General features: G+C 44.4%; 1 protein-coding gene and 1 long non-coding RNA gene across 3 annotated transcripts in view; one reads left to right on the top strand and one right to left on the bottom strand.

The window, feature by feature from the left end:
• Positions 1–10,093, bottom strand: part of AMPD3 (adenosine monophosphate deaminase 3) — a 32,073-nt gene extending 21,980 nt beyond the window's left edge. Inside the window, exons 1-5 of the mRNA XM_018076066.2 lie at positions 10,041–10,093; positions 7,052–7,277; positions 4,353–4,548; positions 3,742–3,907; positions 1,153–1,372 (exon numbers count right to left, since the gene is read on the bottom strand). Of these exons, the coding sequence (XP_017931555.1) occupies positions 1,153–1,372; positions 3,742–3,907; positions 4,353–4,548; positions 7,052–7,277; positions 10,041–10,062 (830 nt within the window). The 5' untranslated portion in view covers positions 10,063–10,093. The remainder of the gene's footprint in view (positions 1–1,152; positions 1,373–3,741; positions 3,908–4,352; positions 4,549–7,051; positions 7,278–10,040) is intronic.
• Positions 10,094–10,986: 893 nt separating this feature from the next.
• LOC108640285 lies at positions 10,987–18,147 on the top strand. 2 transcript variants are annotated; one of them, XR_001921062.1, is made up of 3 exons: positions 10,987–11,054; positions 11,726–11,823; positions 18,111–18,147. It is a non-coding gene; the product is annotated as an uncharacterized LOC108640285 (long non-coding RNA). The 2 variants fall into 2 exon arrangements; XR_001921063.1 differs by having other exon boundaries at positions 11,028–11,054; positions 11,704–11,823.
• Positions 18,148–24,474: the final 6,327 nt, after the last annotated feature.

The following is a 24,474-nucleotide window of genomic DNA, read 5'->3' as shown; positions in this document are numbered from 1 at the left end:
AAAGGTGCTGAGTATTCTAACTTGTCCTACCAAGGCCCTTCTTACTTATGGCTTCCTGTTAAGACTGTTAACAGTTAACTTAAACCTTAGAAGACAAAAAGAAGGGTCTTCAGCATGACTTTTGTTTTGAGTTTTTCCTCCTTGTCCTTTTATTGTCTCATGATCTGTCCCCTGGAATATATCGCACTGGAACTGGAAATGCATTTATCCATTGCATACTGTATCCAAAGCCTACTCAAGCTAGCACAGAGTTGGAGCAGGAGTGCTGATAATGCTGGCAGAAGCACAGGGTTTTGCTCTTGAAAAAGGGCCTAGGGAATGGGACAGGTCTGTTTAGCCCACGTGCTCTGCCACTATCAAAGCACAAGGCAGACAGACGGACACAGGTGTCAGACACAGACTCGAGGGGGAAAGAAGGCATCAGGTGTGACCAACTGTTCACGTTGCCAGTGGTGATCTCTTCAAGGCAGAAGGACTCGGAATGCAGTGCTGGCAGAGAGGGCAAACAACTCAGAACAGTCTGGGTTCCTGATTAGTTCCACCCTAAAATGGATTCTTTTCCTTTCCCAGTGCTAAGGCCATGCTGTTTCCAAGCCCCAGCTGGGAAGTAAGCTTAAAAACTGGATGCACATGCTTTTATTATGCACTGGGCAATGACACTGCTTTGTCATGAGTGTGTCTGTAGTGACTGTACTAGACTAGTATATTTCCAAGAGACTTTTTTAGAGACTTCCCAGGAATTCGATGGTTCTGGGATATTTCAGGACCTATTTTGATTGTGCAGGCACAAGGCAGTTTTGCAGCATATGAGCAGTTATTTCACATGTGGAAGAAACTGGAAGTTTCAGTTCCCATGCTTCAAGAAGTTTGGGTCAGATTTGACTTGAATGCAAACATTTGACCTATTTCTTGCTGTTAACTGCTTCTTGTTTTGCCATGGTTGATGCAAAGACACCAAAGAAATTAAATATAGCCATATGTGGCATCGTATTTCCTCCTTTTAAGTTCTTCCATGATGCATTAATGCTCAAGAAAGGCAAAACAAAACATTACTGAGTATGTTGAGGACTTAAATATCCCAAAAGAGAGAAGTACTAAACTAAAGGTAACCAGCAGCCTGAAAGGGCAGAGAATAATAAAAGAGAAACATACGTTGGACCATCTGCAATCAGAGCAAGAACGTGGCTCAAGTCAAGGGTGTAGGTCTCCAGGTCAGGATACGGCAAACTCCGAGGCTCATTGAGTTCCATCATTTCCTTGTTATCATAAACAAAGGGAATGCCACCTTTCAGCTTGATAACATAATCCAAGTTGTCTGGAGCATCATCAAGATTGTAAGGATCTTCATTTTCTTCTGGGGGTGAATGGAAATCTGAAAATAAATTTACATTACATTTAGAAGAAATAACCTACATAAAAAGCAAAACAATTACAAAAAGAACTTTCTGCTTCTCTAATGCTTCATTTCCAGCAGATCTTCATACTTTCATTAAAATCACATTTTCAGTTACTATAAAAGATCTGCTGTTACAACACAGCTTGATTCTGACAGGCTTGAACGGCAGTCCCTTTCTAAATTAAGTGCCTATCTTAATTCAAATGTCATATGTTATAAGAGTTCTCTTCTGAACCAATGTATACAGAGATTTAGTGCTATTCTTTATATAATGTACGATGGAATGATTTTCAAAATGAGCCTGCAGAAGTGTTTAAACTAGGATGGTTGAAAAGTACAGTTGAGATTTTCAAACAATAAAATAGTTGTTGACTTCATACCCACCTTCATTATTTGCTTTTCAGCTTCTGACTCACTGCAGCAATTTTGGAAGTTTGTATTTAACCACCCAGTAATGCAGCTGTTCTCACAGTGAGAACAGCAGTCAGGAAAGAATAAGCTGTGCCTTACTGCTTCACCTCTGCCCTCTCAGCTGCCCTCACCCCTTCCTCTTGACCATCAGTGAATGCACCTCACTCATGGCTGAGAACAAAATAACGGAAACACTGGGGACTTCTCCCTCTCATCAAAGCAGTGGCCGGTTGGCAGGTTTTGGAGGGGCCTGTTTAATCAGTTGGTTCTGTTGTGTTTTGATTGGAGTTTTTCGGTTTGTGGGAGTTTGTTTGTGTTTGATTGTGTGGTGTTTTGGGTGGGTTGTTTTTTTTTTTTTTTGGTTGGTTGGTTGGCTGGGTTCTTTTTGTGATGATGATCTTGTTTGAGGTTTTTTTAATAAAACCTTTTTTTTTTCAGTTGCTTTTGAATAGAAGCAAGAAGCATAGAAGCCAAAGACAGTACAACACAACTCTAGTTTTTCCCTTGACCAGAATCAGAAAGTACCAGAAGCATGGTTGGGATTTGTTCAGCACAGTTTTGTAATGCCTTTACAAAATGATGATTTTCTTTTCCTAAGAATCAAGTAAACACACATACTTCTGTCTAGGAGATTCAGCTCCTGTGAACTCCAACATTATCGCTCATGTTCGTGAGCATACATCGCTTCTTTTACAGTATCTTACTAATGCAACTAGCACAAAATAGGCTTCTTGACTACATCTATGTCAACTGAACTACGTTCTTTGGCTCAGTCTTATCAGTTTTACCTGCTCAGTTAAGCCAAGACAGAAGAGTAATTAACCAGTCCTTTTATTGACCCAGAGCACCTGAACATATGTTACTGAACATATGAACTGATGCCACTCTTATCTCTAATATTCGTAACTATCTAGCTCAAACTTGTGCTAATTAAGACCTTGTGTAATGAGATCGCTGTTGTACGTTTGAAACCATAACTGTAAAAAAGTTATAACATAATAATAGCCTGGAAATATCTCCCTGGCAGCTGTTCCAAAATATTCCTGTCGTGAATATTCAGTATACTGTCCTCTTTACACTCTTACTAGATAAAAACCACTTGAAAACACATTCATTCACCCTCTTTCAACCACTGAGCCAGAAGGTAATTGATTCATAATGTCACTTCGTGGCTGAGAATAAATTGCCAGCAATGTGGACACATCTGCAGTGGCACATCTGTACAGACCAAAGGTGGCTCCTCACAGGCTAATCCAAAACCGAGCAGCACAAACAGCTGAATGCACAAGCAAAGCTTTCACGATACAACCCACCTAAGTGACAAATATAGTTTGTGACATACAGTGGGGGAATATGTTCAACCTAATAAGCCTTGTTGAGAGATCAGAGTTTATTTATCCAGGCAGAATGCCCAACAAATATGACTACACAGCTTCCAGCCTTGACCTGGCAACTGTACCCTGCCTGTGAAATTCCTGACTCAGGGCTTGCTAACTGGCATGTCTGTATCAAGCTTCCATTTACGATGTAGATAAGCTCATCATCCCTTTTATGCCTTAGTTCTGTGTGCCAAGATGAGGAGGAATGACTTTTCCCTTTAAACCATATCCATGTAGCTTTTTCCTGGGGGAACACAAGTGTACTACTTAACATCCCATTTGCTGCGAGAAGAAAATAATCAATGAGAGTCTAGAATGGGTTTTTAAGTTTTGACAGCTTCAAAGTTTCAGATTAGACCCAGGATTTATAACTCAGGTCTGTCAGTGATTCTCCACTCACTAAGAGAACAAATTACAGAGGCAAAGACACTCCCAAGAGATCACCACAAAAATCCAACTTCCCTTTACTACAGCAGTGCACGGGTTTAATTCCGTATTTTAAAATAATTTTGATATTTTTAGAATATAATTCCCTGTTTTAAAAAGGACATTGACCTGGACACACTTCATCTTCAACCTTCCACTTTTCATCCCTCATGCTGCACAGGTACTGAGACGTTGTCCTCGGGAAGCGATGGTAGGCAAGGCGGGAATACTTCTCTCGAATGAGAAGAGCTTTCACCAGGCTCTTGGCAGCTTGTTCATAGTCATCAACTGTCACCTGAAAGGAAAACCCAGATAAATACTGACAAAAATAAAACAGCCCTGTTAGCAACAAACCAAATCCACGCCAGTGACAAGGAGACTGAATTCCCAGAAGTATTAGTGTATGACCATAAGGATCTTGCCCCAGGTGTCAGGAAGCCAGCGATAGAAGCAGAACCTAAATACCATAGGCAAAACAACACACATGATTTTTTTTCTTCCTACCATACATTACCCATTTGTTGAGTATCTGATTATGTTTTTACCCAGTATATTATTATAAAGAGTATAAAACAACCTGACCCTGACTTTAACCATTTTACAAATCACTGTGTCCACAAAGCAATTTAGAGTTTGTTGCAGAAAACCATCATATATTGGCATTTTACACTTCATATACATATATGGGATTTTCTTTTCCCCCTCTAGATAGAGAAAGGGGAAAACCAATGGTTTCTTACCCCTGCACAGTAGTCCCCACTAATTGAAACTCTCTGGAATTCTGGTACATCATATGGCACTTGGACTGGCACAAAAGCACTTGGAAGAACTGGTGTTGCTGGAGACAGGACAGGATTGGCCGGTGGTGCTTTCCATTCCTGAGATGGAATTTGTAATGACAAAGACTGGGATCGAATCATCTTGAAACTTTTCTTCCTAGGAATTCACGGTATAAGACATAAAATAAGCCATGGTATAAAACACTAAATACAATGGAAAACTGACCACATCAAGGAAGTCACTCCCTAGGAAATTTTACAAATTAAATTTCTCATACCACAGAAAAAACATCGGTCACAAAGTATTTGTGCTTTTAGCTTTTTCCTACTGACATTTCCCACGATATAGAGTACACACAACTGCACTTACCCTCCACGTGAATCCAATATGCCATAATTTATTTACAACCACCCTAAGATGCCTTAAGGTTTTTGTTTCACTTCTTACAAATCCAGTTTCAGCAAGTCACTGTACAGAAGGAAAACGTGATCACTGTGCTCACTTCAGTAAGAGTCAATTCTTAGAGACTGGCAGCATCAGAATTTGTGAAGTATGAGACAGAAACAAGTGAATGTTACCTATGGCAAATCTCTTAAGTTATCATGCTGCTACACACTCTTCTCATTCTTCCCAAAACAGCAAGACTTAAATCTCATCCAGCTGTCAGACAAGACTATGCATCAAAATGTCACATATAGTCATTCCGTTAAACTTGTAAGAAAAACAAGGAGCACCTAGGTATTCCTTAGGCAGTGTTTGATGAGCTTGGAGCAAAAGGCTGATGTTGTTTATCAGAGTGATAACATAGTATGGCTTTCATATGTGAGTCTTCTCCTCCCCTCAGGAGGAACTCCCATGAATTTAAAAACGTTGCCCTTTCTCAGCAAAATTGTGATAGATGTGCACCTCAGATAAAACAGCTGAAAAAAGAATGCTGTGGTTTTTTCAGTGAAGTAATTGTAATGCCTGAAGTGGAGTTCTGAAATATCTCTGAAGATTTAATTAATTTTCCTTACTCGGTTTAAATGTATTTAAATGTATTTTAAATACTCATATAATAAATAAACATAGTAGAAAATAGTCCCTAATTTTATAAATTAGATACTAAAACCTTAAAATGCTAGTAAGAACCACTAACAAAGAAAAAGGAACACATAAATAGTCCCTAATTTTATAAATTAGATACTAAAACCTTAAAATATCAGTAAGAAGCACTAACAGAGAAAAAGGAACACTGACATACTCTCTGAAAGTTGCATATTACTTCTTAAGAATAAGAACATGCAGTGCTGGTACAATTAACATCCTATAACCAAATTCCATGTTCTTCAGTACTTGTAGCCCTCTTGATATTAGTATGAAATTCTTGGTAACATTGATCAACTGCAGCTGAAAACAACACAAGTTGTACTGGTGTCACTGTCCTCTAGTGTGCATCAGTCCTGCAGGACAGGGATGAATACTTGTTCTGCTCCCACATGTAAACAATATACATATAATATCCTGCTTCCCACAGCTAAACTTGTACAAAACTTCAGTTTGTTTGAGAGAACATATTTCCACGAGACAATTCCCCAAATTAAAGTAAAACTTATTGGTTGGGGAGGAAAGATATACCAAACATTTGCTTGAATGAAAACATCTGCTTTTCCCTTCTGTGCCTGTTTATGTCTATGAACATGCCAACTGGGAAACCCACTTGCACAATTCAAAAACCAGAAGTCTCAGCCTGTATCATCAGTGAGTCATACCTTAATTTAACTAAATTGACTCTTCTCCCTTCTGTTCCAGAAATATGATTCCCAGTGTTGCCCAACTGACTGCGTGCAGCTAACCAGGTACATGTGTTTAGTATCACTTTCAAAGGCTTTCTTGTTTGCCTGCTTTTTGAAGAGTCTGTACACGTCCACCCCATTTGGTGTCAGGCTGCTGCTGGGCTCACGTGGCTCCAGGAACAGTCCAGCAGCCCTCTGAAGGGAAGACATGGGAACAGCCTGACATCAGGGGAAGGCTGCCTCTCTCACAGAAGAAAAATCATAAACCAAAGCAAGTTTGGCTTCATTAGAGTCCTGGATAAACCAGAGGTAGAATGCAATTTATTTTGTTTTAATGTGCACTTTTATGGCTGGCAGTGGTTAGATTTTCTCTCTGTGAGTAAAGGAAACCTACGAATAACCTCATTATGCCAATACCACTTTGCACCTTCTCCCTTGATCTTAAATGTAATGTCTTGGCTTTCATCTATTTTTACAGAGACAAAAAGAAATATCATGCCACTGTCATTTTCTGTGTGTTAAAATTTTCCATTTCTCATAATGAAACTAGAATAAGGTGAGGGGAGTGTTTCTTTTTCTGACTCTTCTTACATTAAAGAGTCTTAGGGTTGTGTTCGTTTCTACCCAGCTGTGCTGTTTGGTAAACTTGCATGAGCAATATCTGTGCTATTGCTGAGAGAAGCTCACCAGTCCAAGCTCCCTAGGGCCCAGCCCCACACCTTCTCCCTGGGACAGAGGGACATCACACAGCTGCCCCAGGTACCTGCTGTTCACCTGTCTCCTCAAGTAATAAGAGGCAGAATGTTATTTACCAGGTATTTCAATATTAACTCAACCTTACTTAAAAAGTTATTTTCCACTAAGAAAGCAACTACTGAACAAACCTTTTAGCTGTTTCCAGGGACTGCTGTTCTGCCAGTTCCTTCTGCAGTTCCCTTTCCTTGGCCTCCTTCTGCCCAATAGGGCAGTCCTCAGGCACAGTGAAGAGTGACAGTGCATCTTTGCTGTCTTCTTCCCGCAGAACTTTCGCAAAGACCTTCTCTGCCAGAAGTCGCACGTGCTCGTCAACCTCCGAGATGTTCAGCTTTGGAAACTGTCGGGGCATCTCGGCTGGGAAGGGAGATAGGTGACAAAGTTATAGCTACAGGAATGCAGATATGGGGGAGACTGGGCTTTTTTTCAGAGCTTAGGGCGAAAGCAGAACAAAGGAGAATGCATAATTTAAACTAGTATGCAGTACACAAGAACCACGGATATCCACTCCACTTTTGGAGCCATGCTAGTTTTCACACCAGGAACTCCTCAGTATGTCCACAAAAATTCCTAAGAAACGTATGTAGAGCTGTGCCAATAGATTCCACTTACTTGCACAATCAGACAGGCTATTATCTGGGATACAGTGCACACTCAGCTGTATGTACTTGCACTGAACGTGGAAATCGCATTCACTCGGTTGCCTGACTTCTTCCTTGCTCAGCAACTTCAAACCAACAGGCAAGTTAGAAAAGAAGGTTGCACATTTCTACCAAACCCCATCCCTTCCACAAATCAGTAAGTCACAGAGCTGCTGTGAAGTAAAACAGTTGCAGAACAGGAGCAAATATGCTGCAGTTAACTCCGTGACTTTTTTCCGTTCGTTTTTAGCAGTTGATATCTTGCTTTTGAATGCATGTAGGAAGCAGATAGGATATGGACTTTCATTTCTGCTTGGCATTTAAATATTATTTTTCAAAAAGAAAACGTTTTATACTTTAAATTTTTAAATAGCCTTTCATCACAAAACACTTCCATTTTTTTCCAACATCACTACTAAAACACCATCTTCAGAGTTTATTCTGTAGTTTCCTGGCTTTATTTTTGTTCTGTTTTCATACAATGAAGAAGGTGAATTTTAACATAACTTGTAGCATTCCACAGGGAAAAAATACAGTGCTGGTAAGCTACTGACCAGCATTATTTATTACGTACTGTAATGCTTTCTGAGTGCCTTCAGTATGATGGAGTTTGTAACAAATAAGATTAAAATCTTATTACGTAAGTTAAAAATAGCAACGAACATGTCACAACAAATGGATCCAAGCACTGCCAGAATGTGAAGTCTGGGTCCAAAACTGGAATTTCAGAATCCTTTTTGGTTACAAAAAGGGAAACATATTCAGTAAGACAGTATTCGTTAAGTAACGACATATGCTGGAAGTCAGCACAGAGCATGGCAGTTTTTTATCACTCCAGGCACAACTTATCAGGGCCCCCATTACAATTTTTCTGTAGGCATGCTGCAGGTTTCACATGCTGACATGTGATCCTTTCGATACGTGAGCCCCTTTTCAGCCTAAAAGACTCTAATTAATGTTTACTTGTTTTCACAGTTGTTTTCAGAGCGGTGTTGCTTTTATTCTAAAAGCCAATATAGTATAAAAAAATTGGTAAAACTTATATTGGACCATAAAGTGGCAATTTAGTGATCACTTACATTACTTGTCATTCTTATTTTGTAAGAACCAATTCACAGCCCAGTGGAAAAGCATGGTGGGTGTTAAAAGAACTGTGGATCTGACTCTGTGCCGGTTTTCTGCCTGCAGAGTACTTGTTTTTTAATCAGTATCAAGTCCTCATAAAATCCAGTATAACTACAGAAGAAATTTAAAAATGCATTCATGTTTAGCTGAATGATGACAATGCACTACAATGCCTCAGAAGCATCCAAACTTAGATTCACTTTCTCCATTTCAGCCCTCAATGAAGTCATAGCAGTCTTTCCACTGATCTCAGTGAACACAGCTGTCAGCAACAGTACCTGCCTCACATGTTGCTGCCAGCAGGAAGGGCCTTTGGGGCCACTTCAGCCGGGCAAAAACTGTCTTTGTGGCTACTGAACTACTGTAAGAGTTCTAGCAATGCTAGTTCAAAGTGAAATAATAATGTTTCTGCTGCTGCTAAATCAGCAATTTAAATATTTTCGGTGCTAGCAGGAAAAAAAAAATCAATGGGCTGTATGTTCATCGTTGGCTGAACATTTTTCTAGTCTAAAGGAACTTTTTCCTAGAGCATTGTGATCAGAACCAGAAAAGCAGTAGGAAACATACTGCATGAGAAATGATACTGTATTTTAAATCCTTACAATAAGGCAGTGAGAAGGCAGAAAGTATAGACATAAGTACAAACCTCTACTGATCAAAGTTTTTTTTTCTTACTCCATTCTCCACTCAAGCACGACAGAAAAAGGCATAAAACAGTTTGAAATGTAGGTTCAGCCACATCACTGCTAGGTCATGTCACTGAAAGGAGTCCAATAAACCTAAAATAGTCATAAGGCACTTCATGCAATACTCGTGCAAGCTGTGCCATCCCAAACTGGAAAAGGGATGAAGCCCTTGTATCCAAGTTATCCTTCTATAGAAGTGCTGTCCTTTGCCCAAGGTGAACGACAACTACACATCTTAATGGGATGGGGAAGGGGAGGAATGCCCTCCAGTAAATGCTCTTTCGCTAAATATCTCGGTCTCACAGAAAAGCTGCTTTGGGTGCTCTTTAGCTCTGCACCTTTGCGGAAGAAGAGAAACCTATTTCCCCTGAAGCAAGCCGCATTAAAAAAAAAAAAAACAAAAAAAACCGATGGAATGATTACTTAAAAAGCAATTATCGAGCAGGAATTTAATGGGCTTGCATACATAAGGAGCACACGCCGCGAAAGCCGCCGCCGCCGCCCCCGATCCCCCGCGGGCAGCGCCGGGCGCCGCATCCCCGGGCAGGTGGGGCCGGGCCCGCGGGCGCCGGCCGCCGCAGGAGCCCCGCGCGGGTCCGTCCCGCCCGGGGCGGCGGCCACCAAGGTCACCCGCCACACGCCCCGCCCCGGGCAGCCGGCGGGGGCACCGAGCGGCCCGGGCAGAGCCATGCCGGGGCCCGCGCCGGGCCCCGCACCGGGGCTCCCGCCGCCCGGGAGAGACGCCGCGGGAGCCGCCGCCGGAGGAGAGGGAGGAGGAAGGAGGGCGGAGGAGGAGCCGCTCCCGCCAGATGCCGCCCCGCCCCGCTGCCGCATCCCCCGCCGGCCGCCCCGGTACCGCAGTGCCGCGCCAGCCCTGCCCCGCCCTTTATGGCCCCCGGGCGGAGGGGCCCCCTCGCCGCCGCCTGCCTCCGCCGCAGGTGGGGCGGGCAGGGGTGCAGCCCCCGCCGGGCGAGGCTCCGGCCCCCAGGGCCGCCCCGCGCCCTGCCCGCGGCCCCGGGGGGGCTGCGCTGCCCGCCCGGCCCCGCCCCGGTACGGGGGCGAGCGGCGGGCGGGGGGCGCCCCGTCCCCTACCTCGGTGGGGTCTCCGGGGACGCGGCGCTTCGGGCTCCGGCTGCACCTGTGGGGCGGGCAGGGACGGCGCCTCCCCCGCGGGCCGCGGCCTCGGCGGGAGCCGGAGGAGCGGAGGGAAGTCTGCTTGTTCCCTTCCCCGGCCCCTTTCCCTTCGGCGGCTTCGAGGCAGAAGTGGCTCTGTCACATGTCCCCCGGCCGGCGCGGCGGGGAAGGAGGGCGGGAGGGGAAGGAGGGACGGAGGGAGGGAGCAGCCGCCCGGCCCACCTCAGCCCGCCCGGGCTCGCCTCAGCGGTGCCGCCTTCCCGGGCGCCTCTTTCAAAACTCCTCAAAAGGCGCTTTAATGCAGAAAAACTTTGGTTCGAGAGCAGAACATCGCGAGGCTGGTGCGGAGGTGACAGCTGAGGGGTGTGCTGGCCATGTGTCCCCACAAGAAGTGTTTTCAGCGGTGTCCGCCCTTCAGCGGAGCAACGCGGTTGAGGCGCTCGTCTATATTTGAAAAATAAGAAAAAAACCCGGCAAACCCCGAAAAACTTAGTGGGTAAATAGCCCAAGGCAAATAACTGAAGCTCAGAACAAGCGTGACTCAGCAGGTATGAGGATATTAATATGTGAAATATTTTGACCTTATTTTGAGAGGTTCTGGGCCCCAAAGCTGAAAACTTTAGGCACATGTTTGATAAGTTTTGGTTACAATACTTGGAGTCCAGTCTGAAGACATTTAGGTATAGAAGTATCTTTATGATGCAGGGAGGCACTGGGAATGAAGTGAGTGAAGAACAAGGTACTTTCTGTAAAAAGACAATCAGGGTAAAGGTAGATCTCCCAAAACGTGAGGGATCAGGTAGTTCTGTGTCCCCCCAGCTTGGTAAGCATAGAAATGCTCCATTCTTAAACCTCAGGGGATTTTGGCTTCAGAAACTCCTTTACTTCACACAGCTAGTGAAAACGCGGAAATGAAGAGAAAGGAGGTGACCATACCAAGTCTGAGTTGCAAAGAAGACCGGATATTTTGGCTCTTTACACTGGTATCAGCACAATCACCATCATATGCTCGTAAAAAAGGCTAAGGATTATGGCCCCAGCTGTTGTATGAGACGTGCACCAATGCAAAGCATTCGAAAATGAGTCAGCCATAATAATAATAAAAATTTTTAGATCAGCATTAATGCTACAAAAATAGGCATTGTTTCTTAGCTTGAGAAAAAAGACTTATGCTGCGTGTACGTGTTTCTCCCACAGTCACTCTGAATGTCTTCATCAGCTGCTGCCGGCTACACCCAGACGAGCCAAACACCACCCGGAAAACTGCATTCTGTGAGTGTCTGTGTGTGACTCACGGCTGCCCTGCCCACTTGATACGTGAGTAAAGAACACCTGTTGCTGCTGCCCATTCAGTGCACCCCTTGATTACTGAGCTGTTAGCGCTGCATCCTCTCTCCCAAGCGCCTGCCTGAACTTGCCCAAACTTGCCTGCTGTCGTTTGCCTGGCAGTCTGGGCTCCTTGCTGTCCCTCTAATCGTAACTGCGCCCTGCCTGCTGGACTCAGGTATCTCACGGCTTCTCTTCTCAGCTTGGCGAATGGGGCTTGCCTCCAAGCTTGATTTAATCTGCCTTCTGTGGGATGCAAGAGCCTGGAATAGTTCCCTCTTGTGCTGACTTCCTGCCAACCGCAGTGAAAAAAATAACGGTCTCGGAGATAGCTGTGTTTCTGCAGTTTTCTTTCATGAGAAGGGACAGCTCCGTGTTCCCCTAGTGAAGAAAACCTTGCAGTGTGAGTTCACATACTACAGAAGCCAGAGAATTAACACGGAAATGAGACCTTAGAAATGCCTTAATAAAAAAAAAACAAAAACACTTCTATGAGCACTGAAGTGCAAATCCGTAAGGATATAGGACACTTTTTCTAGGTAACCACGAGTATTTAAACGAACTTTCCTTTTGTAACAAGTTGGAAACTCTTAAAGGCAAACTGAGATCATAACTTAGTAAATGCATCTGTAGTAATTGAAGCATTCAAAAGATACTATTGCAGATTTGTAATAAGAGCAGGATGGATAGAAGAATAGGCTAATGGTAATAAATTAACGAGAAAATACTTCAAGTCCTCCCACATTTTGCAGCAGCAATTACTATGATCAGTAATTTTACAAGCTGTGTTCAAAACATACATTTGACTGGTGGGTCCAGTTTCCTGTCCTGTCTCTTCTCTCATAATGAACAATTCACATGTGTCTTCGGGGAATGGAAGTAACATTAGGCTGACAGCAATGAAATAGCATATTTTCAACACAGATGTTGTTGTACTCTTCCATTGGCACCTGCAAACCATAAAGCATTAAACTTTGCTTCCAGACTTAGAACACCTCAGGATTACAGTCAACACCTTGTTAAACATGTGCCCTCTGCCCCATGAAGGAGTCTTTCTGCCAGTCCAGTTTGTGGGTAGGCTATACTTTTATACAACATACTGAAAGTAGTGCAAGTGTCTCCATAATTATTTCAAATGTTGTGATTCCCATTGCAAAATATCAGTACTTTCTGAAGCCATCTGGGTGTTAGTTCTCTTCTTTTGTGTAACAAGCACTACTTCTCTCAGGTAAACTTTGCTATAGAAGAAAAAAGTTATCCACTTCCTTTTACCACAAAGTTACAGCTGATCACATTTATTTATATGATTTTTTTTTAAAAAAAAGTCTGTATTTCTCTTGTGTCTTCAGCTTGTTTTAAGCCTTATTTAGAGATCACTCTTGTGGTGACAGTATGATTGTTCCAGCACACATGGACTGCTCTTTTGCAGTCAGTCTATTTTAACAAAAGGAAATGCAATAAAAGTTTTAAATTCCAGCATTTACTGAGGAATGCAATAAAATAATAAAAAAGCCCTAAACATACATTATTACATTATTAACAATTATTTTTAGAAACAGACAAATCTTGTCTGGGAGATGATTAAAGCTGGAATGAGTACTCATCCAAATGGTCTCTCATTTTCACTTGAGATTGTTTCAGCTGTAATAACATACTGCTTTCATTTGAACGGTGCCTTAAAAGCTAATGGAATTTGAATTCATTTTGTAAATAGTTTCACATAACTGACTGTGATACTGATAACAACAAAACAACTAATGGATCAAATGAAATATTTCAATCTATAACGTAGCCATTAGTGGCACCCAAGCAATATTGGACCTGGTACTTGCTTTTCTGATCTTCAATCAGTTCAGTTAATGATATGCTTGGAGCACATGCATTTACTTATTGAAGGCTTACTGATATTCCAACAGCAAAAAAACCCCATGGTTAAATGAAGTTATCTCCAAAAGCCAGAGGGGAGGTTTGTGCCAAATGTGAAATGTAGATGAATGGCATCATCAAATACTCTCCACTATAAAGGAAGAATCGTTCAACTTTTTAAATGAAATAATATAGAAAATTGTAATCGTTCAAAACGAGAGAAAATTGCTCCACTCAGTTATTGAAATGATACAAAGCAAATCATATATGTTCTTTTTACAAAGCCAAAAAATCAGAAAGCATCATCTTTCTTATCCACTGCTTTTCATAAAGCTTGCAGAAATTATTTGGGCATGTGAGTATTCAGTGCTGTAATTGAATTAGAGCAGTTAAGAGCACTTGATACAGATGTTTGGGTCTTTCTCAGTATTGAGTTAAAGAGGAATTTGAAAATCCAGAAGCTTGGTTCCTACTCTAAATATAAGCAGCAAATGTTCTGTGTTTTGGGGATTGCCCAAGGCCATTCCAGAAGGTATGTGAGAGCAGAACAAGGAGGAGAAACCTTCATTAGGCCAGTTTTTTTCACAAACTCCATCTGGCATAGTGGTTGTGTTCAGAATACAACCATACAAGGTACAGCTACGCTTACAGAAAGTGCAAAATGTTTTTATAATCACTTGCACTGACATTAGGACTGAGAGTAGGTTTGGAATCCAGTTTCTTGGGCTTTTTAAGTCAAGTGACATTCTCCCTTCTGAAAGGATACCTGTGAGTATAATTGTCCTGTAGTATGTTATTATGAAATAAAATACATATAGTATGCAAAGATAAGTCTGTTTAAACCAGAAATAGGAGTGGGAACCATAGACATTGTAAAAGGATGTGACCATTCAGCCACTGCTTTAAAACTAAAGTGGGAAAGTTTCTGTACAGTCGGAATAATAGGACTCTGAAACAACATAACAGAAGTTTTCCATGGGTTTATAAATGGAATATACTGTAATACTTTGCTGCACAAGAAAGCTTTACAAGCAAGATGGGACATTTTGGTGTGTTTGGAATTGTAAGCTGCCATTTGGATATTTGGAAAGCTTTCTTTCCAGCCACTTGGCAAATTCTTTGCTGGCATCAACTGCCTTACCTTGTCACAACATATAAAACACTGATTTAAAACCAGCTCGCCTGAAACCTACTTAGCTTGGACTTTGCAAGTAGTTCCCCTCGATGGAAGACTGCCTTGCTCTGACTTTATACATAATTTATCTGAAATTCTGGAACTGTTCAAAGAAGGAGAGATCTGACTGCATCAGCCAAACCTGTTTGTGTAGCTGAATGACCTTAAATCTGATTCATAAAACAGAGAATTTTTGGAAAGTTACGTTTCACCCCAGTTATGTGCAACACAGCAGAAATAGTTTTTAACCACCCCTCTGGTGTCTAATGCTGTTTTACTCAGCTTTGTTTTAAGAGGAATTTTGTTTGCTCAGAATGCACATAAAATAAAATATTCAGCAAGCAACGGTCTAATAAATTAGACACTGCCAGGGCATGATAAATAATGAAACAGTGTAATTACAGCTCACAGAGGGGAACCCTTTGGTCTATTTTGGAAATCCCTAAAATAAAGAATATTCTGAATTAGGTCATTTCTGCAAAAGTCGGTGCTGGAATCTAACCCGTATGTTTAGAATCGGTTTTACATGTTATGTTTGCAGTGGAAATGCAAATAGTTCCATTAAGTGCTACTCATTTCTGCATTTGTATTACTTTTAGATGGCCACTGAATTTTTTTGTGATAATTTGTGCTAAGAGTTTGCATCTGGGTTCTTTGGCTCTCCTGTTGTAAGCTTCCTTCCCAAACAACAGGTATCTGTGTGGTGCAGATGGAGCACATAACTGCCCAGAAACTGGGAAATGCGAGATATGGTTTAGATGTGACTTTACACAAAGGTCACGTATCCTTAAATGAACTCTGGGCTACTGCAGTCTTCCCTGTCCCCACTGTATCCCCCCTCTTCTCTCTGTTTTACAAGTATATTTTCCAAGTCTCTCCTTTCACAAGAGTGATTGAAACTCTGCAGCCTCCAACCCGGGAGTTCATTTGTACGTAGGGATTCCTGCTGACCACTTCCAGCCCAAATAAACCTTCTCTGTGTTGCCTGTGTAGCACAAAGCAGGCAGAGTTGGCAAGAAACCCAACACAAAATTTTCGTATTCTCATGTAAGAACCTAGACTTTCACCTGGGAGTGGGAATTGCTTTATTATTTTATCCAGTCTGTCTGTGTAAAAAACAGTCTGGCTGAGTAGCCAGGCCTGTGCTTATATTTATGTTTTCACTGTTAGGGTGGTCAGGCACTGGAATAGGTTGCCCAGGGCGGTGGTGGAGTCACCGCCCCTGGAGATGTTCAGGAGGTGTCTGGATCCAGTTCTGGGCAATGTGGTTTAGTGGTGTAGGGCTCATACTGGCAGTGATGGGCTGATGGTGGGACTGATCTCAGAGGTCTCTTCCAACCTTGATGATTCTACGGTTCTGTGATTTTGGATGCGAAATGACTTACAAAGCCCCTGTCCTCTTTCCATAAAGCCCATCTAAGCTGTCAGCCGTGGCGATCCGCAGCCTGTGACACTTCCCATCTTTCTTGTTCCCTGGCCCGTAGGCAGAGCGCGGCACGGTGTGTTCCTGGGGGCGGTTCTCCGGGCGGGCCCCGCCGGGATGCTCCGTGCGCTCCGCTCCGCTCCCGCGGGGGCCGCTCGGCGCCCTCCCCGCGGCCGGGGCCGGGGCCGGGGTTATGTAAAGAGCCGCGTTACGCAAGGAATGCAGATTTACCTTACGTAACAGCCCGTGCCTGCCGGAGCCTCCTCTGTGCGTGCCACCAGCGCCCAGACATTAGAGGGAAAAGCGGTGTCGGCGCTGTCAGAGATCGCTCCGTCCGGCTCCGGAGTGACCTGTTTGCTGCTGTGGCTATTTTCACTCGTGCGGTTTCCTGTAGCTCCCCCCTTTTCCTTAGCCTTGGGGGACATTCCCTTCGGTGAAAACAAGCAGCACACATACCTGAGTCATACTGGTGCCCTTCTCTGGGGATCTAAGGAAGACTTTACTGGTTCATAGTTATTGCACGGAGTGAAGTTAATCCGGTGTGGACAAAGGGAAATTGCAAAGTCCTGGGCATCTCCAGTGCTATGTTGCAGCTGCTGCCACAGTCAGATGACCTGATTCCAATGCCTGTGTCCAAAGGCAGATTTCCAAGTCACTTAAGTGTCTTCAGGGCTAGAAAAAAGACCCCCATAGCTCAGAACTCTGTCTCTAGGAGATATTCGAAGAGATTCCGGAGGTGGGGGCCTGTTGCTGTTTGTTTGCCCTCTTGTGTGCAGGCAGAGCATCCTCAGGTGCTGAACACTTGGGATACTTTCACGGAGTAGTAGATGCTGTCAAGGTTTCTGTGCTCAATACCTTACTCAGTTCCCTCTGTACTAATTTTTGATCTTGCAGCTTTGCACATCTTTCCTTCCTGATTTAGTGACTGATAAGTTAGGGTGGGTGTGTGCTTTGTTTGGGGTGTTTGGGTTGGTTGGGTTTATGTGGTTTGGGTTTGGGGTTTTCCCTTTCCTTTTTTTTCCATGGAAAGGCCTTGAATTCCGGAGGCACCTTGAAGGATTGGTGTACAGGAGTGCTCACCTCAGGGCTTTGCTCTGGTTCTCTTCTTGGACGTTTTTGACCACACACCTTCATACCCCTTCCCTTTTTCACTTGTTGCTAATGCCCAGCCTGCCCCATCAGGAAAACCCTGGATGAACAGAAACAACAGTTGATAGACAGTGTCAAAGACAGAGCAACCCTTTTCCTGTTGTGCCTCACCTGTATTGCTTTATAATCTTTACGAGCTGGAGCTGGAATCTGGACTGTCCTGATTGTTATCAGTCAGTGAATGTCTTCCAAAAATGAGCCCAGTGCCGTTTTCAACTCTGTGTGTTTTGGTGTCCCAACCATCCTATGCTGGTGAGCTCCTTCTCCAGCTTCCCTGTGCGCTGTGAGTGGGGGGTGGACGTGAGCCAGCCATGACCCAACAGTTGTGTGACCAGACACAGCACAGCTCTTGGAGCTTTTTGCTTTTACTGGTTAAGAACAGCTCCAACCTGGACTAATCTCTTGGAGACTCAGGTAGCCAAAAGAGACCGGAGTAGGTGAAAGCAAATATGAAATGAAAGGTGACCTGCTGGGTTAGTCAGCTGTTTGAGTGGCTTATTCCTGTTATCTCCTGTACAATCCAGTGGGATAAGTAGAGAGTAGGGAAACAGCCAGTCTGCTCAGATCCAGACAGTAGTGGGAGAAAAAAAGAGCTTTTAAACTGAGTGCCTGCTTTCCCCGTTATTGAGTTTCTGAGTTTCAATGAACTTTTTGTTTCCAAAACAGGAATATCAAAGGAGTCCAGAACCACATGAATTTCAACAAGGGGAAGTGCTGGATTCTGCACCTGGGATGGGGCAACCCTGGATGTACAGCCAGCCTGGGGAATGAGAGGCTGGAGAGCAGTGCTGCAGAAAGGGACCTGGGGGTCCTGGTCAATGGCAAGTTGAAGGTGAGTCAGCAGTGCCCTGGCAGCCAGGAGGGCCAACCCTGTCCTGGGGGAATCAGGCAAAGCATCACCTGGGGTCACCAGGGATCACCTGGGGTCATCCAGCAGTCAGCCAGGAGTCATTTGGGGTCATCTTGGAGTCATGCACAGGTCACCTAGGGTCATCCAGGAGTCACCTGGGGACACGTGAGGTCATCCAGGAGTCATTTGGGGTCACCTGAGGTCATCCAGGGGTCCCCTGGGGTCATCAAGGTCTCATTTGGAGTCATCCAGGAGTCAATTGGGGTCATATTAGGTCATTCAGGGGTCACCTGAGGTCATCCAGGAGTCATTTGGGATCACCTGGGGTCATGCACTGGTCACTTGGGGTCACCTTAGGTCATCCAGGTGTCACCTGGGATCGTCCAGGAGTCACTTGAGGTCACTTGAGATCATCCAGGGGTCACCTGGGAGTCATTCAGGAGTCATTTGGGGTCACCTGGAGTCACTCGAGGTCATTCACAGGTCATGCAGGGTCATCCAGGGGTCACCTGGGGTCATCCAGGAGGCATTTGGGGTCACCTGGGGTCATCTAGGGTTCACCTGGGAGTCATCCAGGGGTCACCTGGGGTCACTTGGGGTCATTCACAGGTCACCTGGGGTCATCCAGGAGTCATTTGGGGTCACCTGGGGTCACTCGAGGTCATTCACAGGTCACCTGGGGTCATCCAGGGGTCACCTGGGGTCATCCAGGAGGCATTTGGGGTCACCTGAAGTCATCCAGGGGTCACCTGAGGTCATCCAGGAGTCATTTGGGGTCACCTGGGGTCATCTAGGGTTCACCTGGGAGTCATCCGGGGTCATCTGGGGTCACTTGGGGTCATTCACAGGTCACCTGGGGTCATCCAGGAGTCATTTGGGGTCACCTGCAATCATCCAGGGGTCACCTGAGGTCACCCAGGAGTCATTTGGGATCACCTGAGGTCATCTAGGGTTCACCTGGGAGTCATCCAGGGCTCACTTGGGGTCATTCACAGGTCACCTGAGGTCATCAAGGGGTCACCTGAGGTCATCCAGGGGTCACCTTAGGTCATCCAGGAGTCATCTGGGATCACCTGGGGTCATCCAGGAGTCATTTGGGGTCACCTGGGATCACTCAGTGTCATTCAAGGGTCACCTGGGGTCATTCAAGGGTCACCTGAGGTCACCCAGGAGTCATTTGGGGTCACCTGAGGTCATCCAGGAGTCATTTCGGGTCACATTAGGTCATCTAGGGAGTCATTCAGGAGTCATTTGGGGTCACCTGGGGTCATTCACGGATCACTTGGGGTCACCTTAGGTCATCCGGGGTCACCTGGGGTCATCCAGGAGTCATTTGAGGTCACCTGAGATCATCCGGGGTCACCTGGAAGTCATTCAGGAATCGTTTGGGGTCATCTGGAGTCACTCGGGGTCACCTGAGGTCATCCAGGGGTAACCTTAGGTCATCCAGGAGTCACTTGGGGTCACCTGAGGTCATCCAGGGGTCACCTGGGGTCACCTGAGGTCATCCAGGGGTCACCTGGGGTCATCTTTGGTCACCCAGGTGAGTTTTAGGGTGTCTCTGGTGAGGTGGGCATAACTTTTGTGGGGGTTTGAAGAAGGTGGGTGGGGTTTAGAGGGGGAAGGGGCTTCTTGGCTGTCCCGTGTGAGTGGGCGTGGCCTGTGAGCTCCTCCAGGTGAGAGGGTGTGGCCTTTGGGCCAATCCAGGTGGATCTCAGGGGGTCTCAGGTGAGGGGATTGTCCCGCTCTGCTCTGCACTGGGGCGGCCTCACCCAGAATATTGTGGCAGTTTTGGGCACCACAATATAAAAAAGACATGAAGCCATTAGAGAGTGTCCAAAGGAGGGCTGTGAAGATGGTGAAAGGCCTTGAGGGGAAGCCGTGTGAGGAGCAGCTGAGGGCACTTGGTCTGTTCAGCTGGAGAAGACTGAGGGGAGACCTCACTGCAGTTACAACTTCCTCATGAGGGGAAGAGGAGGGGCAGGCACTGATCTCTGCTCTGTGCTGACCAGTGACAGGACCAAGGGAATGGCCTGAAGTTGTGTCAGGGGAGGTTTAGGTTGGATATTAGAAAAAGGTTCTTGCCCCAGAGAGTGGCTGGGCACTGGAACAGGCTCCCCAGGGCAGTGGTCACAGCACGAAGCCTGACAGAGTTCCAGAAGTATTTGGACAATACTCTCAGGCCCATGGTGTGACTCTTGGGGGTGGTCCTATGCAGGGACAGAAGCTGGACTCAAAGATCCTCGTAGGTCCCTTCCAGCTTGGCACAGTCTGTGATTGTGTGGTTCTGTAAAAAGTTACTCACCTATAGTGACTGCCAATGCAACACAACTCTGAATGGTATTTACTTTTCAAAACTCTTGCAGGCTTGGGAAATGCTGTATTTAAAAAGCCAACGGAGCCATCTAGTGTTTAAATTTAAAATTTGCAGTTCTATGTGTTTTGGACTTCTGTGTGCAGGAGCAAGATCCGGGTGCAATCTTATCAGTAAGAGAGGGAAAGCAGCTCATAGAGTTTCATATTAATCTCTGACAGCTCTTGATCCTTACAAACTGTACAGTTATTGTGCTGGAATTAAGAGTGTTAAATTGTAAGTGAAGATTTCTATTAATTCATTAGAGACACTCAAGATGAGAAAAAAGATTTTTCTGGTATTTATCCTTCATATTCTCATTTTCAGTTATACGCTTTTGTTTCTGCTTGGCATTTCAGTCCTCCCCATGCCTGTGCTGCTTTGTCACCTGCTGCTTCAGGGCATGGACTTGATCAGTTGGTTTCTGTGGGTTGACCTTTCCTTCTGTGAACTGTCCTTTTGGCAGCCTGGCCTCTCACATGCTCTGGAGTTGGTCAGAAATCTGTGAAGAGGCCACATCAAGCGTTTCCTACTTTTTTCCTCAAAATTCAGCACCAAACTTCAGTGGCTGTCATCTCCCTCCCCAGCAGTCAGCATGCAGGCAGGCACAGGAGACATGCACATGGATTGCACTAGGTTTGTTCCTCATCATTTCTCATGCTGAGCTCAGATATAACTGCTCCACATTTGTCACCCACAGTCATTTCCCCCTGTTACATGTTCACGTTGTCATTTCCTGCATCTGCAGACAACTTTTAGAGAAAAAGAAACATGATTTTTATGGTTATTTTTTAAATACTTGGGCTGGCTTTGTTCTCCTAATGTAACCTTGGAAGGTGAGTGCAAATGAACCAATGACCACAAACAGGCAAACCAGAATTTTGCAGCCCTATGGATTAAAAAAAGGGGGTCAGAGCAGAGCTGGGACCATGACTGAGCCAACCCAACATTCTGCTGGCACAGGAGGTGCAGGATGGAGGACAGAAGGAAAAGCCACTGATGTTTCTGAGGCAAAGCACCTCTTCCTGGGTCCATGTCAGAAGCCACTGTCCCAGAATCATTCTACTTTTTTTCCTTTTTGTCTTTCTTCTTTTTTTTTCCCTGTCCAAGTCTGGTCTAACCATATGGATTACCCAGACAGCATGCAGTGAATCACTTAAATCCCAGTGTCTGCCTAGCCATCCAGCATATGTGTAAATTCAAAGGTAGGGCAGGCTCTGGGGGACAAGAACTGATCTGACCTAACTTTAGATGTTTGAAAGACAGTTGACTAAATCTAAGCTGGTGTTCTAAAATTCTTTGTAGTCCATCAGTTGAAGCAAACACTGTCAAAAAAATAGTTTATTTTGGTCTCTGCATGGGTGCCTAAGGATGCTGGAGTCAATCCCACATGGCCAGCAAGAATTACTGAAAATCAGTTGCTTACCAGGAATCTCAGAGTGAGTCAGAATTATCTGAGTTCTTTTGGAAACTACTTCTGGATGGCCATTTTAGACTGGAGGGACTATGATTCTAAGAATCATTTAACAGCTGGACTCCTTTAAGGAGTTGCCCAGTGTGGTCAAGAAAGAAAACTGAGTGAGTCTTGTGCTTTATAAACCTGTTTTGGTTATCATTGGTGGTTCTTCTGCCCACTATATATTTAAAGGTTTTTAAAACATTGGGAGTTTTGTCAGTGGTAGTATTGCCAAAAGTCAAAATTAAGGTTCTGATAATATCACAGAGCGTTGCTGCTGTGTTATGTTTACTGAATCCCTTCAAAGGGACTATCGTATTATCACCGTGACCTCAAAAAAATGTTAGTCTTGTTTAATCATTAGAACAAAGAGCTGGAGGCCAGAAAGATCATAATACAACCATTAAGGACAGAGGAGAGCCAACAATGTGGTTCATAGAAAACAGAGACCACAAAAGACCTATCTGAGTCTGTGGAGTGTTTCCATTTTCCCCAGCTGATGTACTGCACAAACCCATCATAAATCCAGTTTCTCCAGAAGTGAAGTTTACATTAAAGCAGATCCTGTGCCAAGCTGTCCTGTTTACAAAGCTTTTGTCCACACGAGGAAATGGATGGGTACATGGCATAAGCTACTTCTGAGCTATTCTAAAAGCTGCAACTAGTTATTTAAGAGCAACTATTGTGGAATAGCTTATGCTACACTGGTTACACCCATCACTTTCCCTGGAGAGAAGAAAATCCATTGCAATATTCTAAATATGAACTCATTGTAAACTTTTCTTCAGGACTTCACAAATAGGCAACTTGAAATAATATTCTGAATGACATCAGTTGTCCTCGACCAGTTAACTCTAAAGACTAATGGCATGACTTGGAATGCTTAGCAAAACTTTGATTGGAGGCAATTAGAAATAAGCATGAGAAGAAAGAGGAATTATTACAGGGAGAAAAACTCCAAGGGAAGGGAAGAGAAAGACAGAGAAGCAAATGGAATGAATGAATAGCAACAGAAGGAAAACTGTAAAGAAAATCCAAGTGCAGAAATAACAGTGGAAGTCAAGATGGGAATGTTTCCTCAATTGAGAAATAATCATGGTTGTAAGCCTGAGTCAGCTCCTACAGCACAAAGGGACAGGATTCCTCTAGAGTTTAGTGCCTGGGCCCCACTGGTACCAGTGTGCCTCGTGCTGTTCATGAATTCAGGCAAGCAGTCACTAAACGTGGATTTGGCCTTCTCTGCAGAATGACTTTTCACATCCCCAGTGCCAAGAAAGTATTTTCTCCACTGCATGCCCATGTTTGTTCTGCCAGCCTTTTCATTGCTTGCTTCTTTTACTCATGGTATGTCCAAGCCTGACTCTGGGACATTTCAATCTGAGTATCTTTTGAAAGAACTGGGGGTTTTCGATCTGTTTTGAACAGGACAGAGCAACTTGCTGTTTGCTTCCATCCCTAGCAGACTTAAATACCATGACAGATAGAAGGAAAAGGAGCTGATAAAAGGTTACCTTGATCAAAAAAATATAATCATAGTTGTGATATTTGAGGGAATGTAATCTACGTAATGGAAATTTTGTGCCCGGTTTTTAATGTTTAGGTGTGTTTTAAGTACCTGTGCGTGAATGTGCACCCACATCTGCTAAGAAAGCTTTTCTGTCTGAGATTAGGAATGAAAGGGAGTCCTTTGTTTGAAACCTTATGGTTTGACCAGGCAGGGAAGCTGGATGAATGTTTTACTCCAAACATTTCTGCAGGGGAGTGAAACTTCAGTGAGAAACCAAAGAAGCCAAGTGGTGTAAATGGATATATAAAGTGGAAAAGTCTCAAGCACATAAAAGTACTGGAGAAAGAGATGGAAGGACTTCATATAAGGTGGAACCAAAAACAGGGGATAGGATGTGTGAATTAGCTGCAGGAAGTGAGACCTGAGCAAGTGAGCTGGGCAGGACTTTGGCTGGAGCTTTCAGAGCAGGGTTCTGGATAACTCCAGACAACATGGCATCTACATATAACAAGTCATTTAGGATGTGTCAGAAAAATACACACTGTGTCTCTTAGGTTATCCAGGGGAAGAGCAGTAATGTTTTAAAAACCCGTGCAATGTGTGTATATTTTCCACCTTGGATACTCCCTGAGGTGTAAAATGTAATTTCAACTGTTGCTTTGCAGGAGGTGCCTTGAGGTTCCCTTGGGATTCTGAAAAACTGGAAACAGATCAGTTGTTGGGCCTGTATCTGGGAAGGGGAGCAGAGCACCTGAGCCCAGGAAATGTGTGATGGTGAGGACTGATGGAAGAGGTGATGCTGTAGGCTCCTGAGAAAAGCCTGGTACCGCTGGTGGTGTGAAATGGAGCTCAGCGGTTTGGGGA

Source organism: Manacus vitellinus, unplaced genomic scaffold (assembly GCF_001715985.3).
Source record: "Manacus vitellinus isolate BGI_N305 unplaced genomic scaffold, ASM171598v3 scaffold_30_pilon, whole genome shotgun sequence".
Lineage (NCBI taxonomy): Eukaryota > Metazoa > Chordata > Aves > Passeriformes > Pipridae > Manacus > Manacus vitellinus.
The sequence above is the reverse complement of the archived record's forward strand: the minus strand, read 5'-3'. Positions and strand labels throughout refer to the sequence as shown.